At 35.0% G+C, this 25,632-nt stretch overlaps 1 protein-coding gene across 10 annotated transcripts in view; it reads left to right on the forward strand.

Moving 5' to 3' along the window:
- Window positions 1–25,632, forward strand: part of INPP4B (inositol polyphosphate-4-phosphatase type II B) — a 759,315-nt gene that overhangs the window by 635,502 nt on the left and 98,181 nt on the right. For all 10 annotated transcript variants that reach the window (XM_042935411.1, XM_042935413.1, XM_042935409.1 and 7 more), the window contains 2 exons: window positions 4,103–4,306; window positions 19,673–19,832. In XM_042935411.1, coding sequence (XP_042791345.1) covers window positions 4,103–4,306; window positions 19,673–19,832 — 364 coding nt within the window. The remainder of the gene's footprint in view (window positions 1–4,102; window positions 4,307–19,672; window positions 19,833–25,632) is intronic.

The raw sequence follows: 25,632 nt of genomic DNA on the forward strand, positions 1-25,632 counted from the left end.
ACAGGTGACAGTACTGGTTCAAGAGGTGGATAGAGATGGATTTTAGAGACTGTGGCATAAAGAGGGTAGTTGAAGCTATGGGGAAATGTGTTATATATCTAATGGGGAAAAAAATGCTTTCAAGAAAGTGGTTTAAGGTCCCTTAGGATTTGTTTACCATATTTTGAGTGAGTCTGGGATGATGAGACAACAAAGGAAACTGAAAAGATCATTCAAGAAAGGGGAGCATAAATAGAAGAGTTCACAGTTTACAGTGAACTGCTATGAGGTTTCATAGGTGAGCATTGTAATTTTGTGCAAACTGGAGAAAAGTTGTTATGTGATTTAGCCAAGGTCAAGTGCATAATTTGTATGATCTGCCCAGATGCCAAGTAACTCTCCTGAAGGTTCAGTGTTCTTTTCTTTAGGGAATGTAGAAAACATACATATTTATGTACTAATTCCAGAGTATAGCACTATTGCCCTATGCAATAATTAAAGTATATCAAAATTTTAAAAATAAACAGACTTATTGTGGTGATAGTGTTGCAATATATTCAAAAATTGAATTCTTATACTGTACACATGAAACTAATATATGTTGAGCATATCTAATTTTTTTAACGTTTATTTATTTTTGAGAAGAGAGAGACAGAGCATGAGCGGGGGAGGAGAGAGAAAGAGGGAGACACAGAATCTGAAACAGGCTCCAGGCTCTGAGCTGTCTGACGCAGGGCTTGAACTCACAGACGCGAGATTATGACCTGAGCCGAACTCAGATGCTTAACTGACTGAGCCACACAGGCGCCCCAAGCATATCTAAATAATAAAAAAGAAACCAAGCGATATTAGATAGGGACCATGCAGGTGATGAAAGTAAGAGAGGCTAGTTGGGTGCAAAATAATAGGGAATGGTAAGGTCGGGGAAAAAAAATAAACAGGATTCTTTTTTGTCATATACATGACTACTAAAATAATAATCACCTGTTTGTGTCATTGGCTACTTCTGTCTTGCAGGTGGGGTTAGGCATCGCTTTGAATTTTTTCATCGAAAAAAAGCTTTTAAATAGTATGAGACTTTGCTTAATTTGTTGAGATCTCTAGTTAAAAAGGGTAGTTTTAAATAAACATATTCCTAACTATTCCTCTGCCCTTAATATTTAGGAACCTAGGAAATTCATCCCCAGAAGAAGTAATTTTACTGGTTTTATACTTGTAGATAATTCTGTGTGTTACTTTGAAGAACATTTGCATGAGAACATGAATTGGAAAAATGTCAGGAAGGCAAGAAAACATTTCATTTTTAAGATACCATTTCTTTCTCTTTTTTAATATCAAACAAATGAAATGATCCACCTTAGGTACAGAGTTTATGCTTTTTTTGCTATATTATTAAACTGTTTTAAATAAATTGATTTGCCTACCCTTATGATAACATGTAGACAGCCTTTTTCCTTTCATTTAATGCAGTATGAGCAGAGTCAGAAAAGGAAAAAGGTTTTCAGTACTTTGAGTCAATAGGCAACTCCACATCCTTCCCATGACTTTGAACTTCCTTAGTGTCATCTCTGTCTCAAGAACAGCAGCATACAGATGTATTGGAATTGAGTGATTACGTTAATCCCTTCAAGCTAATTTATTTTGAGTGTAAAACATCAGGATCTGCATTGGTCTACATTTACTAAGTAGTGCTAGTCAAGAAAATTTCCAGGTCATATGGATATAGTAATGGAATTTTGGCTATTTTCTATCAAAGTGCAATTCTCTGCAAAAGATCATGGCTATTCATAGAGTTTCCAGTCAGATGAATTTTCCAATATAGACACAACGTGTTTCTATAAGATTTTGTGTGTTCATTCAGCTACCCTCCCCCCACCAAGAAAATTCTGGGTTGTAAAATTGCACGAATCTACTATACTATCTTTCATGTCTTTGGTGATAAATCAACTCAAATGAGATTTGAATAAATGAAGTGGAATCTCTGTGCATGCATGCAATGGGAAGAAAATGATGGCAATTATAAGAACTTTAGATTTCATTGGGTGTGAATATATATTCAGCTACATAGTAATTAGGTGATGTTATGGAGACTGGAGCTGTAGTAGCAGGAATTCAAAGAAGGCAAGCTGTTTTGCTCTAAAAATAAGTCAAAAGAATTTATTGAATGTATCAATAGAGAAATAGTTTAGTTAAGCTGAATGGAAGTAAATTTGCATTTTTAAATATTTAAATTCACATTGATGGATCTATCCAGGCTCTATGAAAATTATGTAAATAACGTTTCCCTATTTTGTTATAACTATATTGCCTTGTGAGTACTGTCTAGCTACATTTTTCATCAGTATTTTTTTTGTATTGTTCATTTTCATTTTAACACTTCATTGTGAACATCAATTAATGCTTCTTTTTATGCCTTTTCACTATAAGCTCCCTTTTAATTTTGTTTTCCTAAATTATTACCAAAATATTTTTCAATATTTTATTCTTGTATATCCTTTTTTAAATATTTCTTGTCTACTTACCTTCAAAGTGCTTTCAATACAACTAATAGATTAAAAGAGCATTTAAAAATATCAGTAAAGTTTAACAGTGAAGATAGTTACACTGACAATTGTAGACGTGATTAATTATAGGAGCAAGTAGATGTCCAAAGCTCTCGAGGAGCTTGGGGTTAAGGAAGAAAGGGGAGAAGGACAGAAGTATGCAGGTGATGGTGGGTTGATAGGTGGGGTGGAGTATGGGGAAAAGCTACTGAATTTGTTAGAAAACTACAGCTCTGTTCCCTTTGTGTTACTGGTAAGCAGTCTGTTCTAGGACAGGACACCACTCTTCCTTTTTAGTTTCTTTTCCTGGTTAATGAGAGGTCTGACTTTAAGGTCTTATGCAACTGTAGAATTTCATGATCTATTGCAAAGACTTAACTATGTAGTCCTATTAGCATATGTAGTCTTATTAACATAGTCTTATTAGGCAATTGTTTTGCATGGGGTTTAACTGGTTTTCTTTAATTGCTGACACAACAGGGGTTTTTAAGGGATAATTTAGTAACCATTTGTTAGACATGGCACTGTTGAATGCATATTGAGAATACGCGAGTAAATGATTACCTTGAGTTACAGTGATGGTGAAGTCAGCATTACATCCAAGTGTCTCATGAAATGGTGATGATATCAACTATTATTCAAAATAATGCTATGATTTAAAGGGCTTCTCAACAGATTACAATATGTGATTGTGTTAGCAATATGAGTCAATGTTTGAGTTACTACTCTATTCTGAACGAATAGATTGTTAGACCACATGCATGTTAAGTGTAGTATAATACAGAAGATCAATTACTACATCATCCAGTGTAGTACAGGGTGAAGCTATTAAACATTTCATCAGGAAATTGCAAAGTACTGTTGTAAAATTCTTTATTGTTGGGAAGCTGTCATTTCTATAGTACTTACTAGGTATTTACCACCAGCTTGTAAAATCTACCGCAGCAAGTTTCACAGCAGCCTCATTAACATTGAGCATTAGTGAAACCATTTGGTGGAGGAGACAGTTTAAGGGGTGATGATAAGGAATAAAAGTCAAATATTTTCATGGGAAAACTGCCTGTACCATCTCTACTATTGAAATCTACTCAGGATGCTAAAAAGAAAAAAAAAAGGTTTCCTGCCTCTGTTTTTAAAGATACATATTCCTTTCCTTAGACTTTCACTCTGTTTAAACTATAGAATATACATAGTCTGATCACATTTTCCTTTAAGGTGCATTTGGAATTACTTGAAAGGTGCAGCAGGTAGACAGTGTTCAAATGATTACCTCTAGTGAAATTCATCTTCAAAGATAGAATTTAGAATTAAAAGAGAGGGGGCTGAGGAGACAGCTGGTGTTTATAGTGCCCACAGAACCTCAGCATTAACTTTTAGAACAGGAGGACTCAAGACCTTGGCATCATCCCAAAACTCAACTATTTTCATTGATTGGTATGAATCATTTTCTCTCTCTGTCGCCTGTACTTTTTCCACCATGCACACCACTTATGTGCCAACAAATCTGCTGTTGACCTTTTCATAGCTCTATGCTGAGATGCCTACCATGGTGTTTCTAATCCTTGTCAATTTCTTTCCAGACAGAGCTTTTTGTACATGCCTTCAAGGATCAGTTGGTTAGAAGTGCTCTTTTAGCCCTCTACACTGCCAGGCCAGGAGGTGTCCTTAAGAAACCACCCTCTCCTAAGAACAGCACAGAGGAGAGCTGTCCCCAGGACCCACCCCCACCAATGAGAAGGCAGGACTCCATACCACATCATTCAGACTATGATGAGGAAGAGTGGGTAAGTCTCTTGCACATCGCTTGCCTCCTGATGTTTAGTCCTGAGAAGTCAAGCAAGAAAGATCAGAAATCTCTCCTCTTCATCAAAACAAGTTGGAAAGCAGTCCTAATACAGATTGTGGATAAATAGGCAACATTTTTCCTTGGGGAAAAATTATAAATGGAAGTTTTATTCCTGATCACATTTATTTGGCATAAAAATTTATAGTTACATAATACATAAATATATATATATATATACATAAATATACATATATATACATAAATATATATAACCATATATATATACACATAAATATATATATAACCAAGATGTCATTAAAGCAAAGATGCCACAATTACATGACCTATAATACTTTTCTGTATTTATTGCCAAGGTAATATGAACTATTAAAATTGTGTTTTTTAGAAAAACAGTAAAAAATCACTTATAATCCACTACTTCTTGCAAATATTTTCTTACTGCAATCTGGTGTTTTAGTTCTGGACGAACTTCAAAAGACATTCGCGTTTACATAGCAGTAGGCATAGAGATCTCTTAAATCCTTCTTGTTCGTGATTATATTATTTAAAAAAATATGTTGTCCGGGTGCTCTGAAATTGGCAAAAGGATGGCCACATAAAAGCATCTGAAAAAATAGCTAGTATAGGCAAAAAAAAAAAAAAAAAAGCTAACATGATAATAGAAACTCTAGTTGGACAGAATAAGAGAAACATGAAGGTGCTGGCTAAAGGGGAGCAGTGTTATTCCTGAATTAATACATATTAATTATTCAAGAACAAAGTATGTGCATATCACACACACAGAAGAAAGCTCTTTACTGTATCATAAGTTTAACCAAGAAAATAATATGCTAGCCATGTTAGATGTTAAACAGTTAATGATTACTTTTCCTGCCATCCTAGAATTTAAGAGCATTTGGGAGTAAATTATTTGAAAGGCCCAGGTCTCTCAAAAAAAATTGCTGTCTGAAGGGCTGTGAAAGTGATGGCTGTTCTATCTTTTGATAAAACTTCTATCACAGGAAAGACAGAGCTGGGTTGCTAGAAGTAAATGCTGAATAAGTATTTGTTGCTGCTGATTAAGATTGCGCTTCTCCCACTGAGAAGTTTTCAGAAGAGCAAATCTAATATTTCTCCTTTTTGCCTTCACCTTCTTCTTCAATTTATTCACAGCTCCAAGGCGTATGTACCTCTTAACCTCTCTGAAGTTCAATTTTCTCAACTGTAAAGTGAAAATAACAGTACCTGTTCTGTTTAGCTCCTTGGGTGGTCATGAGATAAATGATTTACCTGTGCAATAATGCCCCATTATGTGGGAAGGCCTGGAAATGCATTGTATTACTTTAGTATTGTTGCTATATGTTTTCTTTTTTAAGATGCATAAATTATATAATCTTATTATGGAGATTAATACTATCTCTTAAAGTAAATGGGGAAACTGGATCTATCATAAAATGTGTGTTGTAAATTTTAAAGAGTTTGAGTAAATATAGAAAAGAACTTGTATTTTATTGAATTAAACATATGATGTCAACCTTATGACAAATAGGTACCATTTTTATATTATGTCAAGTAAAAATTTTGAAGTTGGGTATCTTCTGTTTTTATAATTTTCACCTTGCTTTGTTATGCAAATTCTCCTCCACACCTTGCCATTCTCCTGCTGTTCAAAAGTGTCCCTCTCCATCCCTCCCTCCTTATTTCCTTTTCTTTAGATAATTTTTGAGACCTTCTATATTGTAGGTGTGTGTGATTATTATTAGTGGTTTACTTGTTTTGTTATAAAGATGGTGAAAATTGAGCATGTTTATATTCCAAAAGCCATTTGAGAAGCAGAGAGGTGATGAATGGTAGAGTGAGGTTTTTTTCTCCATAAAGAAGAGACTCAATTTTAGCATACAGGTGGAAGGCAGTCCTGGGCAGAAATGGGCTCTTCTGCTGAGACTATGAGGAGAATATAAGGATCAGTTTCACTTTTTTGAGGGTAGATGAGGCTGGATGGCTTCTTTTTTGTTTGCTTAAAATATTTTTCTAGCTATATTGAGATATAACCAACATATAATATTGTATTAGTTGAGTTGAGATAATGAGTTGAGAAATAATTACCATACTAAATTAGTTAATATATAAGATTTTTTTTGTTGATGAGAACTTTTAAGATCTACTCTCTTACAACTTAAAATGTACAATACTGTGTTGTTAACTATAGTCACCATGCTGTGCATTACATCCCCATGACTTATTATCTTATAACTGGAAGTTTTTGTACCTTTTGACCCCTTTTACCTATTTGCCCTACCACCCCGAACCCTCACCTCTGGCAACCACCAACCTGTTGTCTGTTTCTGTGAGTTTGTTGTTTGTTTGTTTTTAGATTCCACATATAAAAGAGATCACACAGTATTTGCCTTTCTCCATCTGACTTATGTCACTGAGTTTAATGCCTTCAGGGTCCATCCATGTTGTTGCAAATGGCAGGATTTCCCTCTTTTTGTGGCTGAATGATATTTCGTATATTTACCACATTTTCTTTGTCCATTCATCTGCCAGTGGACACTTAGGTTGTTTCCATATCTTGGTTATTGTAAATAATGCTTCAGTGAATGTGCAGGTACCGATACCTCTTTGAGATCGTGATTTCATTTCCTTCGGGTATATACATCCTCAGAAGTGGAATTGCTGGATCATATGGTTGTTCTAGTTTTAGTTTTTTGAGGAACCTCCATATTGTTTTTCAGTGGCTGCACCAATTTACATTCCCACCACACCACCCAGGGTTCTCTTTCCTACACATCCACACCAGCATTTGTTATCTCTTATCTTTTTGATGATAACCATTCTAACAAGTATGAGGTGATATGTCATTGTGGTTCCCTGATGATTAGTGATATTGAGCACCTTGTCACATACCTGTTGGCTATTTGTGCGTCTTCTTTGGAAAGATGTTTATTCAGTTCCTCTGGCCACTTTTTAATTTTTTTTTTCTGTTGAGTTGTAGGAGTTCTTTATATTGTTTGGATATTAACGTGGGTGCTTTATTTTATCCTTAAAGTAGAATCTCGTACAAAGAGAAGGGGAGGCAGAGGATAGGATGAGGAAATGGGTAAAAGTTTCAAATTGGCATCCCAAAGACAATGGGTAGAGGTGCTTACTAGCAACACTTAGAAAAATTAGGAAGAATTCCAATCCTTGCGATGGGCCATTCAGGGTTGCATTGGACGTCCGTATGGTTGTTGGCTTATCCTTTATTATTCTTTTTGGAATGCTTTAGTCTGTTGACACTAGGAAAAAGTCTTACTGATTTTTTTTCTTCCAGTTGATGTGGACGTGTCTTCTCAGTTTCTTGGGTGTTTTGGTTTCCTTCACAGACAAAAGGGTAGGATAATAATAAATATCTGTATCTCCCTATCTCCTTTCATATAATTTCTGAATTTCCTCCAGAACACACTGTTGCTAGAAAGTATACGAATACTTTGTCTAAATTTACCACAATTATAAGGAAAATCTTTCCCACTCAGAAAAGTTGCTTCTCTCTCCTCCTAATGTAATTTGCCACTATTTGCAAGTGTAACCAAGTTTGGTTGTTATATAACATTCTGATTGCTTTTCCATAGCAATTACTTCCTATTGAGAAGATACCTTTGTTAAAAGATAGAAATCCCTTATTTAAAAAATAATTACCAAAGTCATAGCCATTTAACATTCTTTTCAAAGCTTTATATAAATTTGAAAAGATGAGGGGTGCCTGGGTGGCTCTGTCAGTTAAGCATCAGACCCTTGATTTCAGCTCAGCTTATGATATCATGGTTGGTGAAATCAAGCCTTGCATCAGGCTCTGTGCTGACAGAGCAGAGACTGTTTGGGATTCTCTTTCTCCTCTCTCTCTGCCCCTCCCCTGCTTGCTCTCAAGCATGTTCTCATTTTCTCAAAAGAAATAAATAAAGATAAGATAAGATACAATACCATACGATACGATAAGATAAAAATTGAAAAGATGAGTAAATCCAAACAAATGTAGCTAATTGAAAATGCCTTTAGACATTGTGCTATTAAATGAATTAGAATCAAAACTTTGTGTACCATTTTTCTTAGTTAATTGTTAGAAAAGTTTCAGCACTAATCACAAGTCTAATAAACTTCCTGAAATAATTCAGTGTTTTATATTAATTTAGTTAAGGTTCTGTGGTATATGAAGGTATTCTCTGGTCACTTAGGTTGGTTTAGGTTTGCACATAAGATTACAGTACCTCCATTTTTTAAAAAGCATTTTATTTAATGTCTTATAATGACTGTAGTTTTAACAATTAACTTGAACAGCTGCATTTAGCATCTTAAAATAAATATTGGAAACTAAATATATACTAGTAAATTACTCTTGAATTCTACTCTGTTGATACATGTAAAAACCTTTCTTTTTGAGGTTAGAAGAGAGAATATTAATTCTAAGTCAGCAGTTCTCTTTTCAACCTGTTTTGTTGGCAAAATTAATGACATATGAATCTGGATAATAATTATCTAGTCAATATGGAAGAGATTGAAACTAAAATGATCATGGACCAAAAAAAGTGCCTGTTATTTGCTGAATTGTACTTATTTAATGATTGAGTGCTTTAAAGATTTATTTTCCTGAAAAATTAGTAAACAATTAAACCCAAAGGAATGTTGGGATTTTATGGCAATCTGTGCAAAGAAATAGACTAATATGACATTCTTCATTTTTTTAGCTGGTAAAAATGACATATTGCTTTTCTTTCTCTTTATCTCTACAACAGATGCTTCTAGCAGCTGGGATTCCAAGATTAGTTTGTCCAAAATATGAAAGCATGTCATCCAACTAAAGTATTAAGTTGACCCAGTTTTTGTGGCTTCCAGTAATTATACTATTCTCTAGAACACTGTGATTTAACTTCAACATTACTACACTGATGGGTTCAGGGCTAAATCTATCTACCCTCATTCAAAAATTGTTAAAAACAAAATAAACTTCTGATCATTTATATTCTGTTTCATTCCAGCAAAGAGCAGAAGTAAGAAAACTATTCTTATTACTTAGCCATATCCCAAACCCATTTTTTAATTGAACTAAATTTCTATATCAGGCAACTTTTCGCATCCAAATTACCCAGTTAATTCCCTTATTCATGTTGTAAATGTAAATCAAATTTTAAATTTTCAGTCCATGCTTAAACTAGGGAAACATTTGTTATGCCTTCTTTGGTAAAATATGTTTATGTCACATGAGCACAGATGATCCACACTTATCTATAATACATTTTCAATAATGTTATAGACTATAGAAGCAGTAGCATAAATTTACAGTAATATTTATGTTGGACATAGTGTTAATAAATTCCATATATAACCTGAAAAAAAATTGTGGTTTCTCTGTAGCTCAGTATTCCCAAAGATTGCATTTTGGAATGAGATTTACATAAACCACCTTCTGGTATGTTCTTTACCACCATCTCACAGTCTATTTTGTACTACAACTTTCTCAAATGATGTCTGGATCAAATATGAATGCTTAAGCCTGACAAGAGTATTGATAGAGCTATTTATATTGCCATAATTAGTAACTGTAAGCATACATAGTTGCAAAATATTACTATTGAGGACAAAACACACTTATCCAGCCAAATACCCCCACAAGAAATCTGCAGTGATCTGTATTCTCAACTTCACTTGCCATCTTCTGTCTCCAATGTAGACCTTATCTCTAGGAAAAATAGTTCAGGCTGTGCATAATGCAGAGGTACCTATGCAAATTAATAATTCAAAAGATACTCTGTTCCGTTCTCTGGCTGGCTAGAATTATTTTATGTGAAACCACTAACCTGATCTTGATAAGAAGGAAATAAATCTCATTCTTCAGAGGTAATTAATTCTTATAGACAACTCGACCACTAATTTAACTTTCCTAAAGCAGTACCTTATAGCTTAGTTACCTGAATGAATAAAATCCCCACTAAAGTATGGCCGTTTATTTCAAAATTTTATGTTATAGGTAGATAGATATAAAATACGCATTCAACTCCAAAACATTTTGTGTAATAAAGCATTATTCTTGCATCTCGTGATCACACAGCCTCATGAACACTGAATTATAATCATTTGTGTATATATATATATATATATTTCTTCATGTATTCATGGTCTTTATAAGCTCCTAGGGGGCAAAGTCAGCTTCATGTTCACTGTTGTACCCCACAGTTAGCAGACCATCTGCACAGAAAAGGTGCTCATTACTTATTTGTAGAATATATTAATGACTTTGAAATTTGCCCTCAAATTATTCTTGTTTACCTTCTTATTTTGGAATATGGAATATTCAACTTTAACATAACTTTGCACTGTGTCAGGTACCTTTTCCTTACTAGAATTCATGAATTCATCTGGGGATTCTGTGTCTCTCTTGTAATCAAAAGTACCCAGCTGTATCCTTCTCTCCTTAGTGTATATTTCCCAGTGTCGTAATCAACTCAAGAGGTGACTGTACAAGTCAGCTTCCAATATCTCCAAACATATAAAGCAGTAAAATTCAAATTAGATACATGACATCAGAGATGACCAAAGAACATGATGAAGAACATAAGAACATGATGAATTAAGGCTTTCAGAAACTTCCGGAAACCCTGTGGTGGCAATTTTAATTTTATTTGATTATTCATGCACCAATTACAAAGGTCCTAGTTATACAGAAAAAATTTTAGATGTTACTCAGCAAATATGAATTGGCAGTGACTATTTTCCCCTTGTCCCAGCTTTTTCTTTTTCATCCCTAAATCACACATAATAGGGTTGTCTGCTTTTGTTAATCTTATAATGAGAAGGGGGCATTGGAAGTATCCACTCACACAATCAGAAAGGGCAGGCAAAGACAGGGAGAATTGGGCTAGTTGTTACCTATGTGGCAGCTGAAATGTGTTCTATCATCTGTTTTCTTGATGGATGGGAAACATTCCTGAACTTCTCCAGTCCATTTCACCCAGGAGAAATGTGCTTTGAATACTTATCCAATATGAAAGTCCACAAAAGGTGATTAAGCAAAGTTCATGACTGTCCATTAAAATGCACAAATGTTCTATTAAAGAAAAGAAACCCCAAAAGAGATCTTTATGTGCATGCATATTCATGAAATCCTGACAATTTCTAGATTTTCCCACATGAAGTTAATACGTTCACCTTCAGCTCCCTGTTTTATAGCACCTAATACAGTGTTTTATACATACTCGTTCAATGTATTTTTCAGAGTTAATGTAGAAATAAATGAATAAATGGATTTGCTGAATCAGCAGTTCATCCTCCCACTCAAGCCAGTATTTTTAACAGAGATATTTTATTTTTATTAATGTAATGGCAATTTTCCTGTGTTTTTTTTTTATACTGGATACCATCATCTCCCTTAGATACTTTATTGACTCTTAAAATGCCTGATTCAACATCAGATATTTTTATTTTTCCTGTATATAATGAATATGCAAATTTGTATACACATACTTTAGAGATTTGTGATTACATTCAAATCAATCACTCTTAAACTTTAGTAATTTTTTTTTTCCTGAGAGAGAGATGGGGAGGGGGGTAGAGGAAGAGGGAGAGAGAGAATCCCAAGCAGGCTTCATGCCCAGTCCCATATGGTGCTCGATCTCATGACCTTGAGATCATGATCTGAGCCCAAATCAAGAGTCAGATGCTTAATCAACTGAGCCTCACAGGCAGCCCAAACTTTACTGTGTTCTAATGTAAATAGTGAGGCATTATTTTCTATGTACAAATTTTTGAATATCCATAATTTAATGAATAGTTAAAGAAATGAGGTATTTTTAGGCAGACTACTAACTTGGTATATCAGGGAACATTCTGTTAAACAAAATCAATCCTGGAAATTGATTATATGCAACACACCAACTGATAATGTCATATAATTCAACCAGTTGTGTAGCTAATGGTGTGCAGATAACATCCATTACCAATTTAAAATTAAGAGCTTTACTTAATCAGTGGGTTTTTTGTTATTAAACAAATGCTTTATTTAATGTTTTCACCACATTGAAAGCATTAGCATGATGTGACCTTTATTGTGGGGAACACAGCCAATCGGAGTATGAGCTTGGTTCTAACTTTAATTTGGAGATGTATATCATAATACTTACTATAGTTGTATCCCTTTACTTGTAAGTCACAGGTTGTTTAGTCAATCAACAGATGTTAATTAAGTGTACAATAATGCTATCAGTTCTTGGGGGAAAGTAAATTAAGTAGAAAATATGGCTCCTGGCCTCAAAAGCCATATCATGTAATTCAAGTGAATGGCCAGCACTCATAAACTAAGAAGAGATATTGAAAGACATGGAATCTTTCCCAGAATGGAGGTGGTTGTGTGATACACATTAAACATGTTAAAAATATTCAGAGAGAAGTTATATGAAGGTTGGAGAAGATGAAAAAAATAATCGCTTCCTTCTTTCATTCCTTCTTCATTCACTCATTTATTCATTCTTTTATTTATCTATTACCTGATGACTCCTAGCACCTGAGAATAAAAGGATTAATAAATAATAGTCATCCCCCTCATAGAGTTTGCTAGAAAGAAAAAAAAATGTTAAGCAGAGATAGAATAGAATGAACCATTCTTGGAGATGATGATACTTGAAAAGGTGAGAATCTGGATTGATGGAAGATGAGAGAAAGCATTCCAAGCATAAAAAGCAGTATGTGTCAGGATAGAAATATTAGTTCCTCCAAGGTTTCCTTCATATCTTTGATGTTCAGCACTGAGCAAGCTTGTAGCAGATGCCCAGAAAATATATGTTGAGCTAATTAACAGCATGTTTCTAGGACAGCAAGGAGACTGACCTGGGGAAGTTTTCGTTTTGAAGATTAACGAGAAAGAAGAAGAGATATGTAGGTCGACACAACTGCAGAAGTGCCTCCAGGCTGAAGAATGAATACTTGCTGCAGTACAAAGCCTGCTTTTGATCAGAGGACTGATGATATGAGCATGGTGATTGATGAGGGTGAATGTACACTCATGTGTAGACCTGGCTGTATGATAGCTGATAGGATGGGTCTGGCCAAGAGCCAGACCAGGACAATATGGGGAGGTCAATACTACAGAAATAGTAGCTGACTATCAGAATCTCACTTATATGACTATGGACTGAATGTCAGGGTGAAGTCAGTAGTGTGATGATCTGGAAACAAAGGTCAGGGATTTTTACATGAGTAATTAGGTTAAGCTAAGTAGGAGAATCAATAGGAAGCAAAGGTTGGGTTATCTCAATTCTGATGGATATCACATGTCTGACTATTCTTACAGGATATGATGTGTATGTTTATATGTGTATTTGTGCAGGTGCGTATGTGTGTATGTGTGTGTGTGTGTGTGTGTGTGTGTACTACCTACTGTGGGCCATACGTGTACCAGTTTGTGCCATAGAGTATTTTAAGTGCAACTCCTTTTTTACCCAACATTCTTAAAGTTAGGATTCAGAGAGAAGAGCTATCAAGCTCTTGAAAGAGCGAAGGTTTGCAGTGTTGAGGAAAGAGGCCAGTTGAGTACAAATTACTCTCAGTTGACTCAAGGATACACTGAAGTTTATCTTTGAAGATGTGATTGGCCTTATTAATTCACTGGCTGGTTCTAATCAAAGTACTCAAAAATTGGTAATGACAAGTGAGAAATTATGTGTAGAAATATAGATACAACAAAGCTACTTTGGACCCCATTTCAGTTCTGGGTTAGTCTTCACATTCTTGCTGATCAAAAATAGGTCCTAGAAAAACTGATCAGCTGCTAAGCATTGCTGATTTTTTTAAATATATTTTTTAAAGTTTATTTATTTAGGGCCACCTGGGTGGCTCAGTTGGTTAAGCGGCCGACTTCGGCTCAGGTCATGATCTCGCACTCTGTGAGTTTGAGCCCCGCGTTGGGCTCTGTGCTGACAGCTCTGAGCCTGGAGCCTGTTTCAGATTCTGTGTCTCCCTCTCTCTGACCCTCCCCTGTTCATGCTCTGTCTCTCTCTGTCTCAAAAATAGATAAACGTTAAAAAAAAATTAAAAAAAAATAAAGTTTATTTATTTATTTTTGAGACAGAGAGAGAGCATGTATGTGCACATAAATGGGGGAACGGCAGAGAGAGGGAGAGAGAAAGAATGCCAAGCAGGCCTCACACTGTCAGCACAAGAGCCTGACATGGGGCTCAAACTCAGAACCATGAGATCATTACCTGAGCTGAAATCAAGAGTTGGATGCTTAACCAACTGAGCCACACAGGTGCCCTCTATTTTTATATTTTTAAGTGAACTGCTGATCCAAAGGGGTCAAGAATTCTTTGGATGCCACCAAGCTCATAAATGTGTGACATGCTGAACAAACACCATTTTGCTCACTTTGCCAGGTGCAAAGTCTCACTAACTACTCACTAGTACATCCATTAAATTTGTGCACCTCTTGCCACTGGGCTTGGCCTCCATGTTAACTTAGGTCCTAAACCAGAAATAAATAAGGACCAAAATCAGCACCTGACTCGGAATGGATTAAATACTGCTACTAGTTCTCCTGACTTTGTGCCCTCATTGCTGAGAAATAGTTTATAGCCACTCACTTTGACGAAGTTCAATTGTCTTAAGGCTCCATTAAGGTCAAGGACACCAGTTAGCCTCCATTTAATAAAGGTTAGACTGTAACCCACCAATTTTCCATTACTTACTTCATTCAACAGGAGATGTAGCAGAATAATGACTGCTATTTCTGGGGGTGGGGGAAGGCCCAGCAATCTGTATTTATGTTTTGTTTTGTTTTGTTTTGCTCTTTCTAGGTTTATTCATGTGTTTATTTAAGTAGGCTCTATGCCCAACATGCAGCTTGAACTCACAACTCCAAGATGGAGTCACATGCTCTTCCATCTGAGCCAGCCAGGCACCCCAGCAATCTGTTTTTCTGATAGGTTGTTGTTTTGCTTTTGGTTTGGTTTTGGTTCTGGTTCTGGTTCTGGTTTTGGTTCTTGTTCTGGTTCTGGTTTTGGTTTTGGTTTTGGTTTGAAACCCCCCAAGTAGCCGAGGAGTTAAAGTAGGATCTAGAGTAGTATCTGTCTCCTGAAAAGGGGAGGTATGGAAGCACCACGTACTATAGCCACATTTCTATGCTTCCATTGTCTTCCCTTCACTAACCATCCTTTCCACTTCATGGAAGCAGTCTGAAAAAAAATTTTAGTAGGGAAGAAAGTGATTTTAGCAGGGAAGAAAGTGGAGTAGGTAGGCCCCAGCCACACCAGCAATCTAAGCAAAGTGAAGCTCCTACATGGACTGTCCTCATGCAAATTATCAGAATAAGAATGCATTTTTGCTGATTATTTTCCTTCGTGTGAATGTTTTCACAGAGATACTATGGAAAGTGTTTTTCTTTGGGGTGGGAGGGTGGGAATCAGATATTCAAGGTTTCCCTTCAAGAATATTGCATCCCCATTTTTAGCATTCTAATTTCAGAATAGTGATTTTTCTGAGAATAATTAATAATTATCTCCTAGGAATTGAATTATATTTTCTCCCTATACCCCATTCTTTGTTTTATATCCCGGTCACATGAGTGGTTTGATGTTGACACTGTCTTCTATTCATGTTAGCCACTTATGTCCATTGACCTAAGCTCATTAACCCTTTAACCAAGTGATTGTTCCATCTTTGATTGTATATTCCTCTTTATTTCAATTTAAAGACACATGTGACCAGCCTGTCCTTTTCAGCATCATCTCTTAGTGATTTGCCTTTGGACTCATTTTCAGGTCTTAGATAAGTGATGCCTAGTCTTACTCATGTAAAGTGACAGACACGTCTGCCTGGTCCTTCCTGTGGTTCCCTCTCTTGACCTTCCTATATCTAGCTTGTCCACAGAGTTTTCGTAATCTCACAAAGAATTCCTACTGTATACCACAGTTCTGTGGGAAATCATAGGGGAAGAATCAAGTCTTTGAAATCAAATAGAATTTCTAATTTAGTTATATACCATTTTAATGTTGCATGTTACCCAACATCTCTTTCCTAAAGTCTCCTCATCTCTAAAGACGAAGTCCATAATGTTGATCTAATGTGGTAGTTTGGAAGGTAAATTAGCTCATTTCATTATACCAGATGAAAATAAATAACAACCTCAATCTGCCTCTGGGTTGGAGTCATCTCTCTTCTCCTCTCTTCTTTGCTCCTTTTCTCTCTCTCTCTGCCTTTCCTCCATGCCCTATGCAATACAGTGAAGACACAACCCTCAAACAACTCTTGGACTAGTATTAGAGACAGCAGTGTAAATCCATAACTTTAATCTACTTTGTAGATGCCATAAAGAAAAAAGAAGTGACTGTCAAAGCTCAGCATTCTCTCCCTACCAGCTGGGCAGGATCTCCTCTCCAAAAGATAAAGACCAGGATGAATCTACTTAGGGGCTGCTGCTGAGTGTGTCTTCAATAAAAAAAAAAAATTTGACTATGTATGAATCGTGTATTGGTCTTGCATAAGAAACTGCTCAATTTCTCACTCCCAGCTTGAGTGTCCTCTAAGTATTTCATGACTTCAATGTTGTTCTACTGTTTACCACCTAACCTTTTACTATATGGTTGTTGGTCTCCTTCAGTGAACATGCTTCACTCTGCACCTCATGCCAATAAAGATCTCTCTACTGGCTATAAATATTACCTTTTCGGTGAATATAATCCTATAACCCAAGGTGAGTATAAAGGAAGAACATATAGTTTTAGTATGTAAAATTATCCTTTTATATATTCTTATATTCAGGCTCTTGGAGATGTAATCAAAAGAAGTTGGTTAACTCCTTATATTACTTTATATAAGAAAGATAGCATGCAATCTTATTTTGATTTTTGATCAAAATATAAAGTTCTTCTCAACATTGACAACAGAAAGAGAGTTGAAATTTATCTCATGTGCAAAGCTAATCTGGATAATTAAGAATAATCCTTTCCCTTTTTTCCCCTTAATAACAGAGTTTATTCCCAGTGTTAGCCAAAGAGTTGTTTCATTTTTCAATTTAATAGCTTTAAAGATGCAGTCCTTGGCAGTGATTAAGACATATTCAGAAAGAGTTCCATTAGGTTTGTTTTTGCAGTCTGGAATGTAAGCTTCTCACCAAATCCCAAATAAGTGATGTCAGGACCTCAGCTTGCTTAGGTTTCCCTACATTTCATCCCGGAAAAGGTGAGCTTTTTTAGATCTCCTGGGTCATAACTCAGGGATCACACCATCTCCTTTTCTCAGACAATAAGCAGGGATAAAGCATTTTATAGATGTGATTGGTGTCTTAGTTTCCCTTAGAGGGAAAGTGCTTTTAATTTTCAGTAGAATAAATATGCCCTGAGCAGAGATTTTATTCTGATTATTTATGATTAATAGCATATCTCACACTCAGGATTACAAAATGATGAAAAGCAAGCTTGATTCATTTAGGAAAGCCAGCAAAATAGGATGTCATTTTTCCAAATTATAATAATTTTCCAAGCACTTTCATAGAGACTGTATTATTTGGCTCCCACTGCACCATGGTGAGGTAGGCAGGGCAAGAATTATTATTCTAAACTGTAGATGAACCAACTGTGGTTCCCCAGAAATGAGGCAGTTTTCCCTAGGTAGCATGTCACTTACAGGTGGACCTCAAACTTACCTTTTTAACTTTGAATGTTCTACTTTTCCCCACCACCTATAGTATGCATACCTGTAAACCTCCATATTTGTTTATTATGTTATTCAACTTAGTCTTTACAAGATAACCATCGAATAATCTAAACTCAACTATAGTTCTTTTTTCCTAGATTTATCTTACCCCAAATTAGTTTATCTGTTTATAAACCAGCAAAATTAACTAGAAAAACTAACAAAAAAGTACTATAATTATATATTCACACCCATAAATAATGTTTAGCTAATTATCTGGACATCTTGTGATTCAATCAAGTTGACATTAAATTAACCATCACAGATGTGGAGTCAGTGACTCCATCTAAATGATGTGGCGAAAGGAGCAAGAAAGGAAGCTACAGATGAGAGCCTACCATGATGACAACTATGTTTAAAATGTTTATTAAGAAATAACTTTTGGAGCTCCTGGGTGGCACAGTTGGTTAAGCTTCCCACTCTTGACCTCAGCTCAGATCATGATCTCATGGTATGTGATTTCAAGCCCCATATTGAGCTCTGTGCTTGATAGTCCAGAGCCTGCTTGAGATTCTCTTTCCCTTTCTCTCTCTGCCCCTCCCCTGCTTATGTGTTCTCTCTCTCTCTCTCTCTCTCTCTCTCTCTCTCTCTCTCTCTCCAATCTCTCAAAATAAATAAGTAAACTTTAAATATAATTTTAAAAGAGAAAAAGAAAGAAATAACAATTTTTAGAAATCACAGAATTCAGTGTCATGAATTGCCCTAAACCAAAGCAGATGCTAATCAGAATTGGTAAGATTGGTGACAAGGAGGTCCCCTAGTGTTTGGGGCTGTTTCCAAGAAATAAATCAACCAAAGTAACGTATTACATGGCTGTAGCATGTAGAAGTTCTCAGACCTAGTGTGGTTACAAGCACCTGAGGAGCTTGTCAAAATTTCAGTTTAGGGTGCCTTCTTTCCAGTAGTTCTGATCAACTTGGTGGGCGCGAAGGATATGCATTTTAATTCTCTAGGTCATTCTGGTAGAGGTGATGTGAACACCACACTTTAAGAATTTCTATTATCTAGAGCTTTCAAATTCATACAGACAGAAAGTACAGTGATGGTTGCCAACGGCTGGGGGGAGAAGGGTGGGGAGTTCACTTTTAAAGGGTACAAAGTTTCAGTTGGGAAGATGAAAAATTCTAGAGATGGAAAACAGTGACGGTTGTATAATAATGTGAATGTGCTTAATGCCAGTGAACTGTATACTTAAAAATGGTTAAATGGTAAACAATGTTATGTATATTATCACAATAAAGAGGAAAAACAAGAATTTTGAAGACAAATGATTATTATTTAACAATATTGTTGTGTTTTTCCTTTCTTCCTAAGTGTTGATAAAGAATATAGGTATGTACAGTTTAAAATATCATAGGTTGTGCTCAATTATGGATTAATATTGTATAGTAATTCATCATTGCTTTATGACAGAGAAAAAATAATGAAGTAAATAAAAATCTATGGCACTTAAGTGTTGCTTTATTAAGGGAAAACAGATTTCTTGTATATTCATAGTCTGGCCAAATTAATGAGAGTATTAGAACTAATCCCTCCATCTGCATTCTAATGATTGCTCCTCCCATGCTTCTCTAATGTGGATTCGTCAGATTTTGCCTCACCTTGTATTTGCAATAAACTTGTGTAGTGATGCTCATGCTCTTTTCAGGATAGGGTGTGGGCCAATGTGGGGAAGAGCCTGAACTGCATTATTGCCATGGTGGATAAACTGATTGAAAGAGATGGTGGCAGTGAAGGCGGTGGCGATGGCAGCCAAGATGGAGAAGAGGACCCTTCTCTAGTGGACTCCATCATAACTCGTCCAAGGGGTAAGGAGTCATTTTTTCCCAATCACTGACTGAGTAAACAAAATGAGAAAGTCATGATAAAATGAGATAGAAAAAGAAGAGTCAATAGAGCCTTTGATGAAAGTGCTGATAGCGTGCTTTTCCACTGCTCTGGCTTAGATGATAGAAGGCTATTTATCAAATTGCATCTCAGTTGTGTTTTCAGAACTGCTAGCAATGCTCACTTGTTTTCTTTTGCTACATAAAAACCTCCTTGAAAGAACAGTGTTTTCTTTTAAAGACTCTGACATAGTTTAATCTATTTTGACACATTCCTCCAAATTTTTATTAGGAAGCAAAACAAGCATCTGCTCTTAAAACTCCAAGAAACTTCTAGGGACATCAGGACACAGTATCTCATAATGGTTCCTGAAAAGAATGCAGTATGAAAAAATACTTTTTGCCTTAAGTCTAGGTTTTCATGGATACATGTATACACACATGCTTACACATGCATACATGTCTAGGTGTATATATCTGTGTATACACACAGCACATACATAGATACTTTCAAAAGTATGACTTATTACAACTTTGACTAGCAAATATGATAATCAAAAATTTAATTATGGTTGTGTCCCTATACACGGCTTTTATATCCAAATTTTTTTTGTTAATTTGATTAATTTTGACAAAAGGGCCAGGTTGCCCCAGCCCTTTTGGTATCTTAAGTATCTGGAGAGGATAAACAGTATTGCCCTGCTGTCTTCCTCTGAAATCCACATTTCCTTTTCAAGAAAATGAGTCATTAGAAAATATGGATACTTATAAAATTAAATTTATGTTTTTCCCAATTTGTTTTCCTGATTTTTCATTACTCACATTTTCATCAGGAGTTTAATTATATGAAACATCAATCTTTCATCACTTGATTAACAGTAGAACCATTTCTAAATTATGTTTGTAAACTGTGGCTTTCTAAAGTTTTCTTACTGTCGATGGTCTTCATCCTCAGTAGAAGATTCACACAAGGGAAAGTTTATGCCAATGTTCTTTATGTTCATACCTACTTGTTTTAACTATATATGGGGATTTTATTTTTTAAATAATATCAGTTTTATTAGTTAATGGATCTAATATCAGTTAGATTCATGTCAGTTCCATAACTTTTACATGAATCAAAATGAAAGCATGTCATAACTTATGTCATAAAGATGTAGTATACTTCCATTTTCTTTAATTGAACATTTATTGACTATCAACTGTAAGCCAGACACAATACTGTGCTCCAGAAAATGAGGTGAGAAGTATAATCCATTTTAGTGACTTTTTCTGTCCATTGATGGGTTTCAAGGCATAATATTTTTGTTAATTTTTTATTATTTTTTTAATATTTTTTTATTTTTGAGAGAGACAGAGAACATGATCAGGGGAAGGGGTAGAGAGAGGGAGACACAGAATCTGAGGTAGGCTCCAGGCTCTGGGCTGTCAGCACAGAGCCTGATGTGGGGTCCGAACTCACAAACCATGAGATCGTGACCTGAGTCCAAGTTGGATGCTTAACCGACTGAGCCACCCAGATGCCCCTAGGCATAATACTTTTTTTTACTAGAAATAAAATGCGGGATACTGAATTCTGCCACATGTATTTTGATGTTCCCTGAAACATCTCATTGATAAGAACAGAGTGCTAAATTATTTGAAACTATATATGTATATATATATATATATATATATATATATATAATCCATATCTTGTATTTTATCAGAAAATTATATCTGTGTGATCAAAATTACATTTTCAGAAGTAAAAATATTTGGCAGATAAATATTTGGTAAGACTAGATGAATCACTTTCATTTGAATGTGAAGTATTCTTTGGGTATAATCTAACACCAGATAGAAGTTGCCCTCAATGTAGAACTCACAACTTGATTGGCTCTGTGAAAGGTTAGAGTCAAATTACAACATAGTGCCCTCTAAATTATTTTATCTTTAACTTATTACCCATATTTATTTCATCCATACTTTTTTATGTTATAAACATTTTAGGAAATAAGATACTTTAAATGTGTAAAATAAAATATATACTTTAGTCTGATAATGATTTAATACAGTATCATCAAATAATTTCAAAGTTAAAGATTTTGTTTACATTTAACATGTTACACAATTGCAAATACAGTGCATGTTTTGCAGAGGATAGTGCTACATAAAAAAAGATGCTTAACATGTATAAATAGATGTCTTACAGATAAATCTGTGCTCAAGTTTACTTAAAATACTTATGAATGTACTGCATAGTTGGACTGTGATTGATTAGCCCAATCAATTATGTAATAATAATATTGCTTTATTATATAATAATAATAATATATTAATAAAATACTTCTTGTTGTCATTATAGTCTTCCTGTTAAGGTAGGAAAAAAGCATTTTTAGTTTCTACCCTGGCTTTTGTCACATAAAGCAATGCAATAGAGAAATTAATGGTGGTTTTTTGAACTAATATAAAGCAAACAACCTAAAGTCATGCATTTACCTACACTACCCTCAAAATTATTTCACATACAGATATTTGAGACACACATTCACTAATTATATGTACCCCCAATTTATATGTAGTTTTAAATTTTATTAGAAAAATAATAAATTAGAAAATTTGCAAACAACAACAAATAGGATTATGTATAATTTCTATTTTATTTCAATCAGACATAAACATTTGGAACATATCCTATGTTTACACACACACACACACACACACACACACACACACACACAGTAAGCAAACTGGAGTACGCATTGTAAATACAGAGGCACTTCTTGATATCCTGCTTATTATTATATCATGAATATTTCTTGAGAAACATTTCTAAAAATGTGATTATGACACTAAACTAATTCATCAAAAGAGAAACCACTATTTTAGAAATTTAATCATTATTATATTAACACATAAAGCATCTTTGAACATTTAAGTTTTCAACTACATCTTCTACATTTCCCCCTAAGTTAGATTGCTGGAAGTGGAATTATTTTATAAGGAAGAGTTATCCCTTCTCTCCCATGTATTCATTTATACAATTCTATTTATATCAGTGTGGACTCATGAATGCTTATTTTATCATTTAGCTTATAATCTAATAATATTATAATATTTATTTCAGGCTCAAACTTGTCTGGAGTTAGCCGTTAGGAGTTCTTTCAGGTTGGTTTCAGTGGCCTTCTGACATGTTCTTCTGTGCACAGACTAGTTCCTCCCTTGTTTTCTTTCATACTGACTCTCTTACTTTCCCTTACTCACTCACTCCCCTGCCCTCTGGCACCATGAGGTATTCTAGATTCATTTGTATTTTCCCTGCCCCAGCCTTAGGTTCAGCCATTTTCCAGGGAACTCTGGTTTCTTCTATTAGAAAATGGCATGTAGAAACCAAATGTGTGTGGGTAGGTATCTCTTTAGCAACAGAAACTCTCACCAGCAGTATCTACAAGCACCTTTTAACTACAGCCTTCCCTGATCTCATGCTACATTGGGTGAAAAACATCATATTGTAATTTGCAATTTATTATAACTGTATTTGTAACTTATTGTAATTTATCTAGTTATTAGTGATGTTTGACATCATATAGCTTAATTCTGTACTTCAAACTATTATTTTTTGTAGTAAAATCCATTTCTTCAACAGCCCCAGTTTTATCCCCAGCTCCTCACTGGGGTGGAAAAACCATTTCATTCTTTTCTTTTTATGATTAATAAATGAATTGATTCAGTAAATGATTGCGTCATCCAGAATTTACTGAAATGTGTGATGTCGTAAATACTGTTAGGCATTTGTTACCACATCATTTATTATTGTTCTGGGTTTTTTTTCTTTCTATATTACATTCTGCATATATTTTTCATCAATTTCTGGAATTTTTCTTCTGTTCATATGTTTTTGACTATTGTGTTTTATATTCAGATATATTTTGAAATCTCATAGGGTAAGTTAACCCTATGACATATTTCCCTCTCTTCATCACCATCTTTTATTTTTACATTTTAGCTGTAACTCATGTTTGTTTTGCTGGTGTGTGTATATGTATATATGTATATGTATACACATCATGATGTACATGATGTACATATATGTATATGTACATATACATCATGATACATATGTACATATACATATATACATATCATGTATACATATCATGATGTATATGTACATATACATATATACATATCAAGTTTAAACAGATGGTTCTCTGATTTGTTGCTACCTTTTCCCATTTTTTAAATGTTTATAACCTGCAGATATTGTTTCAAGTTGTGCATTTTTCTTTTGCAGTGTATTTATTTAATAATGTTTTAAATCTGGAGGTTTAAAGGGTTTTTGTTTATTTTAGATCCAGGATTTTACAATATATCTTACTTCATAAATTTCTTTTCAGAGCTAATATAAATAGTGTTGAGAGAACTAAAACATTCTCTACTATTCTGAACATGAATAATGGAATACCTTTCCAAACCTACATGGCTTATATATATTCATAGCTTTTCTTAATGAACAAGATTTTTGTGTACTTCCCTACATTTTAACATGCTTATTTTTTAATTTTATTTATTTATTTTTAGAGAGACAGAGACAGCGTGAGTGGGGAGGTGACAGAGAGAGAGAGAGGGAGAGAGAGAGAATCCCAAGCAATCTCCCACTGTGGGGCTTGAACTCACAAAACTGTGAGATCATGACCTGAGGCAAAACCAAGAGTTGGATGCTTAACCGACTGAGCCACCCAGGCGCCCCAACTTAAACATACTGTAAGCATCTACAAGCATCCACTGTATGCATGGGATCACATGCCTTTAATTTTGTAACAGTTTGAAGACTCACAGATAAAATCAGTGAATATTAGAATCTTGGATTTTAATGTGCCCTTAAAGATTATGTAATTAAACCTCCTAAATTGTGTTAAGAAGCTTACGCATAGCATCTCTGCCAGTTTTCACGTAGCCTGTGGTACCCATCTCCACTGATAGAAAACCATTTTTTATTTTCTAGAATGGCATACTCCAGATGTTGATCTAAATATGTTCCCTTTAATTTTACCCACCGGCCCAGGTCTAATTCTGTATAACAAAAAGAACAAATCTCCTTTCCTTTTTCCACATTATAGTCTAACTTACCTGAAAACAACCCTCATGTCCTTTTTGAATTGCCACTCCTTGGTCATTTTTCAAAGGAATAGCATCCAACACAGAGTAACACAGGAGGACCACTTTCCTACTTTCAGATACTATTTTTCTATTAATGATATCTAAGTTCACATTAACTGTTTTGACAGCTGCATTTTACTACTGCGTCCAATGCTATCCAAAAACCTCGGTAAATTTGACGTATCCTTCAGGCTTTCAAGATTCAAGTAGTTTTTAAGCACCACTGTGTGCTAGACATTATGAAATACTAGGGGCACAAGGAGATTAAGACACGGTCTGTCTCAATTCTCCTGAAGAGACAGATGTGCAAACCCATGATTGCAGGATGCTGCACTTTTGAATATACTCTAATAAAGACCTATTTCTCTCATCCATCATATCTACTGTCCAACTCAGGTTTATTTTATTCACATTTCACAACTATTTTCTGTTCATTCACACAAGTAAAAGATAAAAATGATGGCAAGACAGAAATAAATACAGACCCTTGAGGCACATCACTAAATGTGTGTGTGTGTGTGTGTGTGTGTGTGTGTGTGTGTGTATGCATTGAAGTACACTTATTAATCACAACTGTTTAGGGATGTGTGTTCAACCAGCGATATATTCTCCCATTCGTGTTGTTGCATGCCTGCATTTC

This window comes from Panthera leo, chromosome B1, assembly GCF_018350215.1.
Source record: "Panthera leo isolate Ple1 chromosome B1, P.leo_Ple1_pat1.1, whole genome shotgun sequence".
In the NCBI taxonomy this organism is placed as follows: Eukaryota; Metazoa; Chordata; class Mammalia; order Carnivora; family Felidae; genus Panthera; species Panthera leo.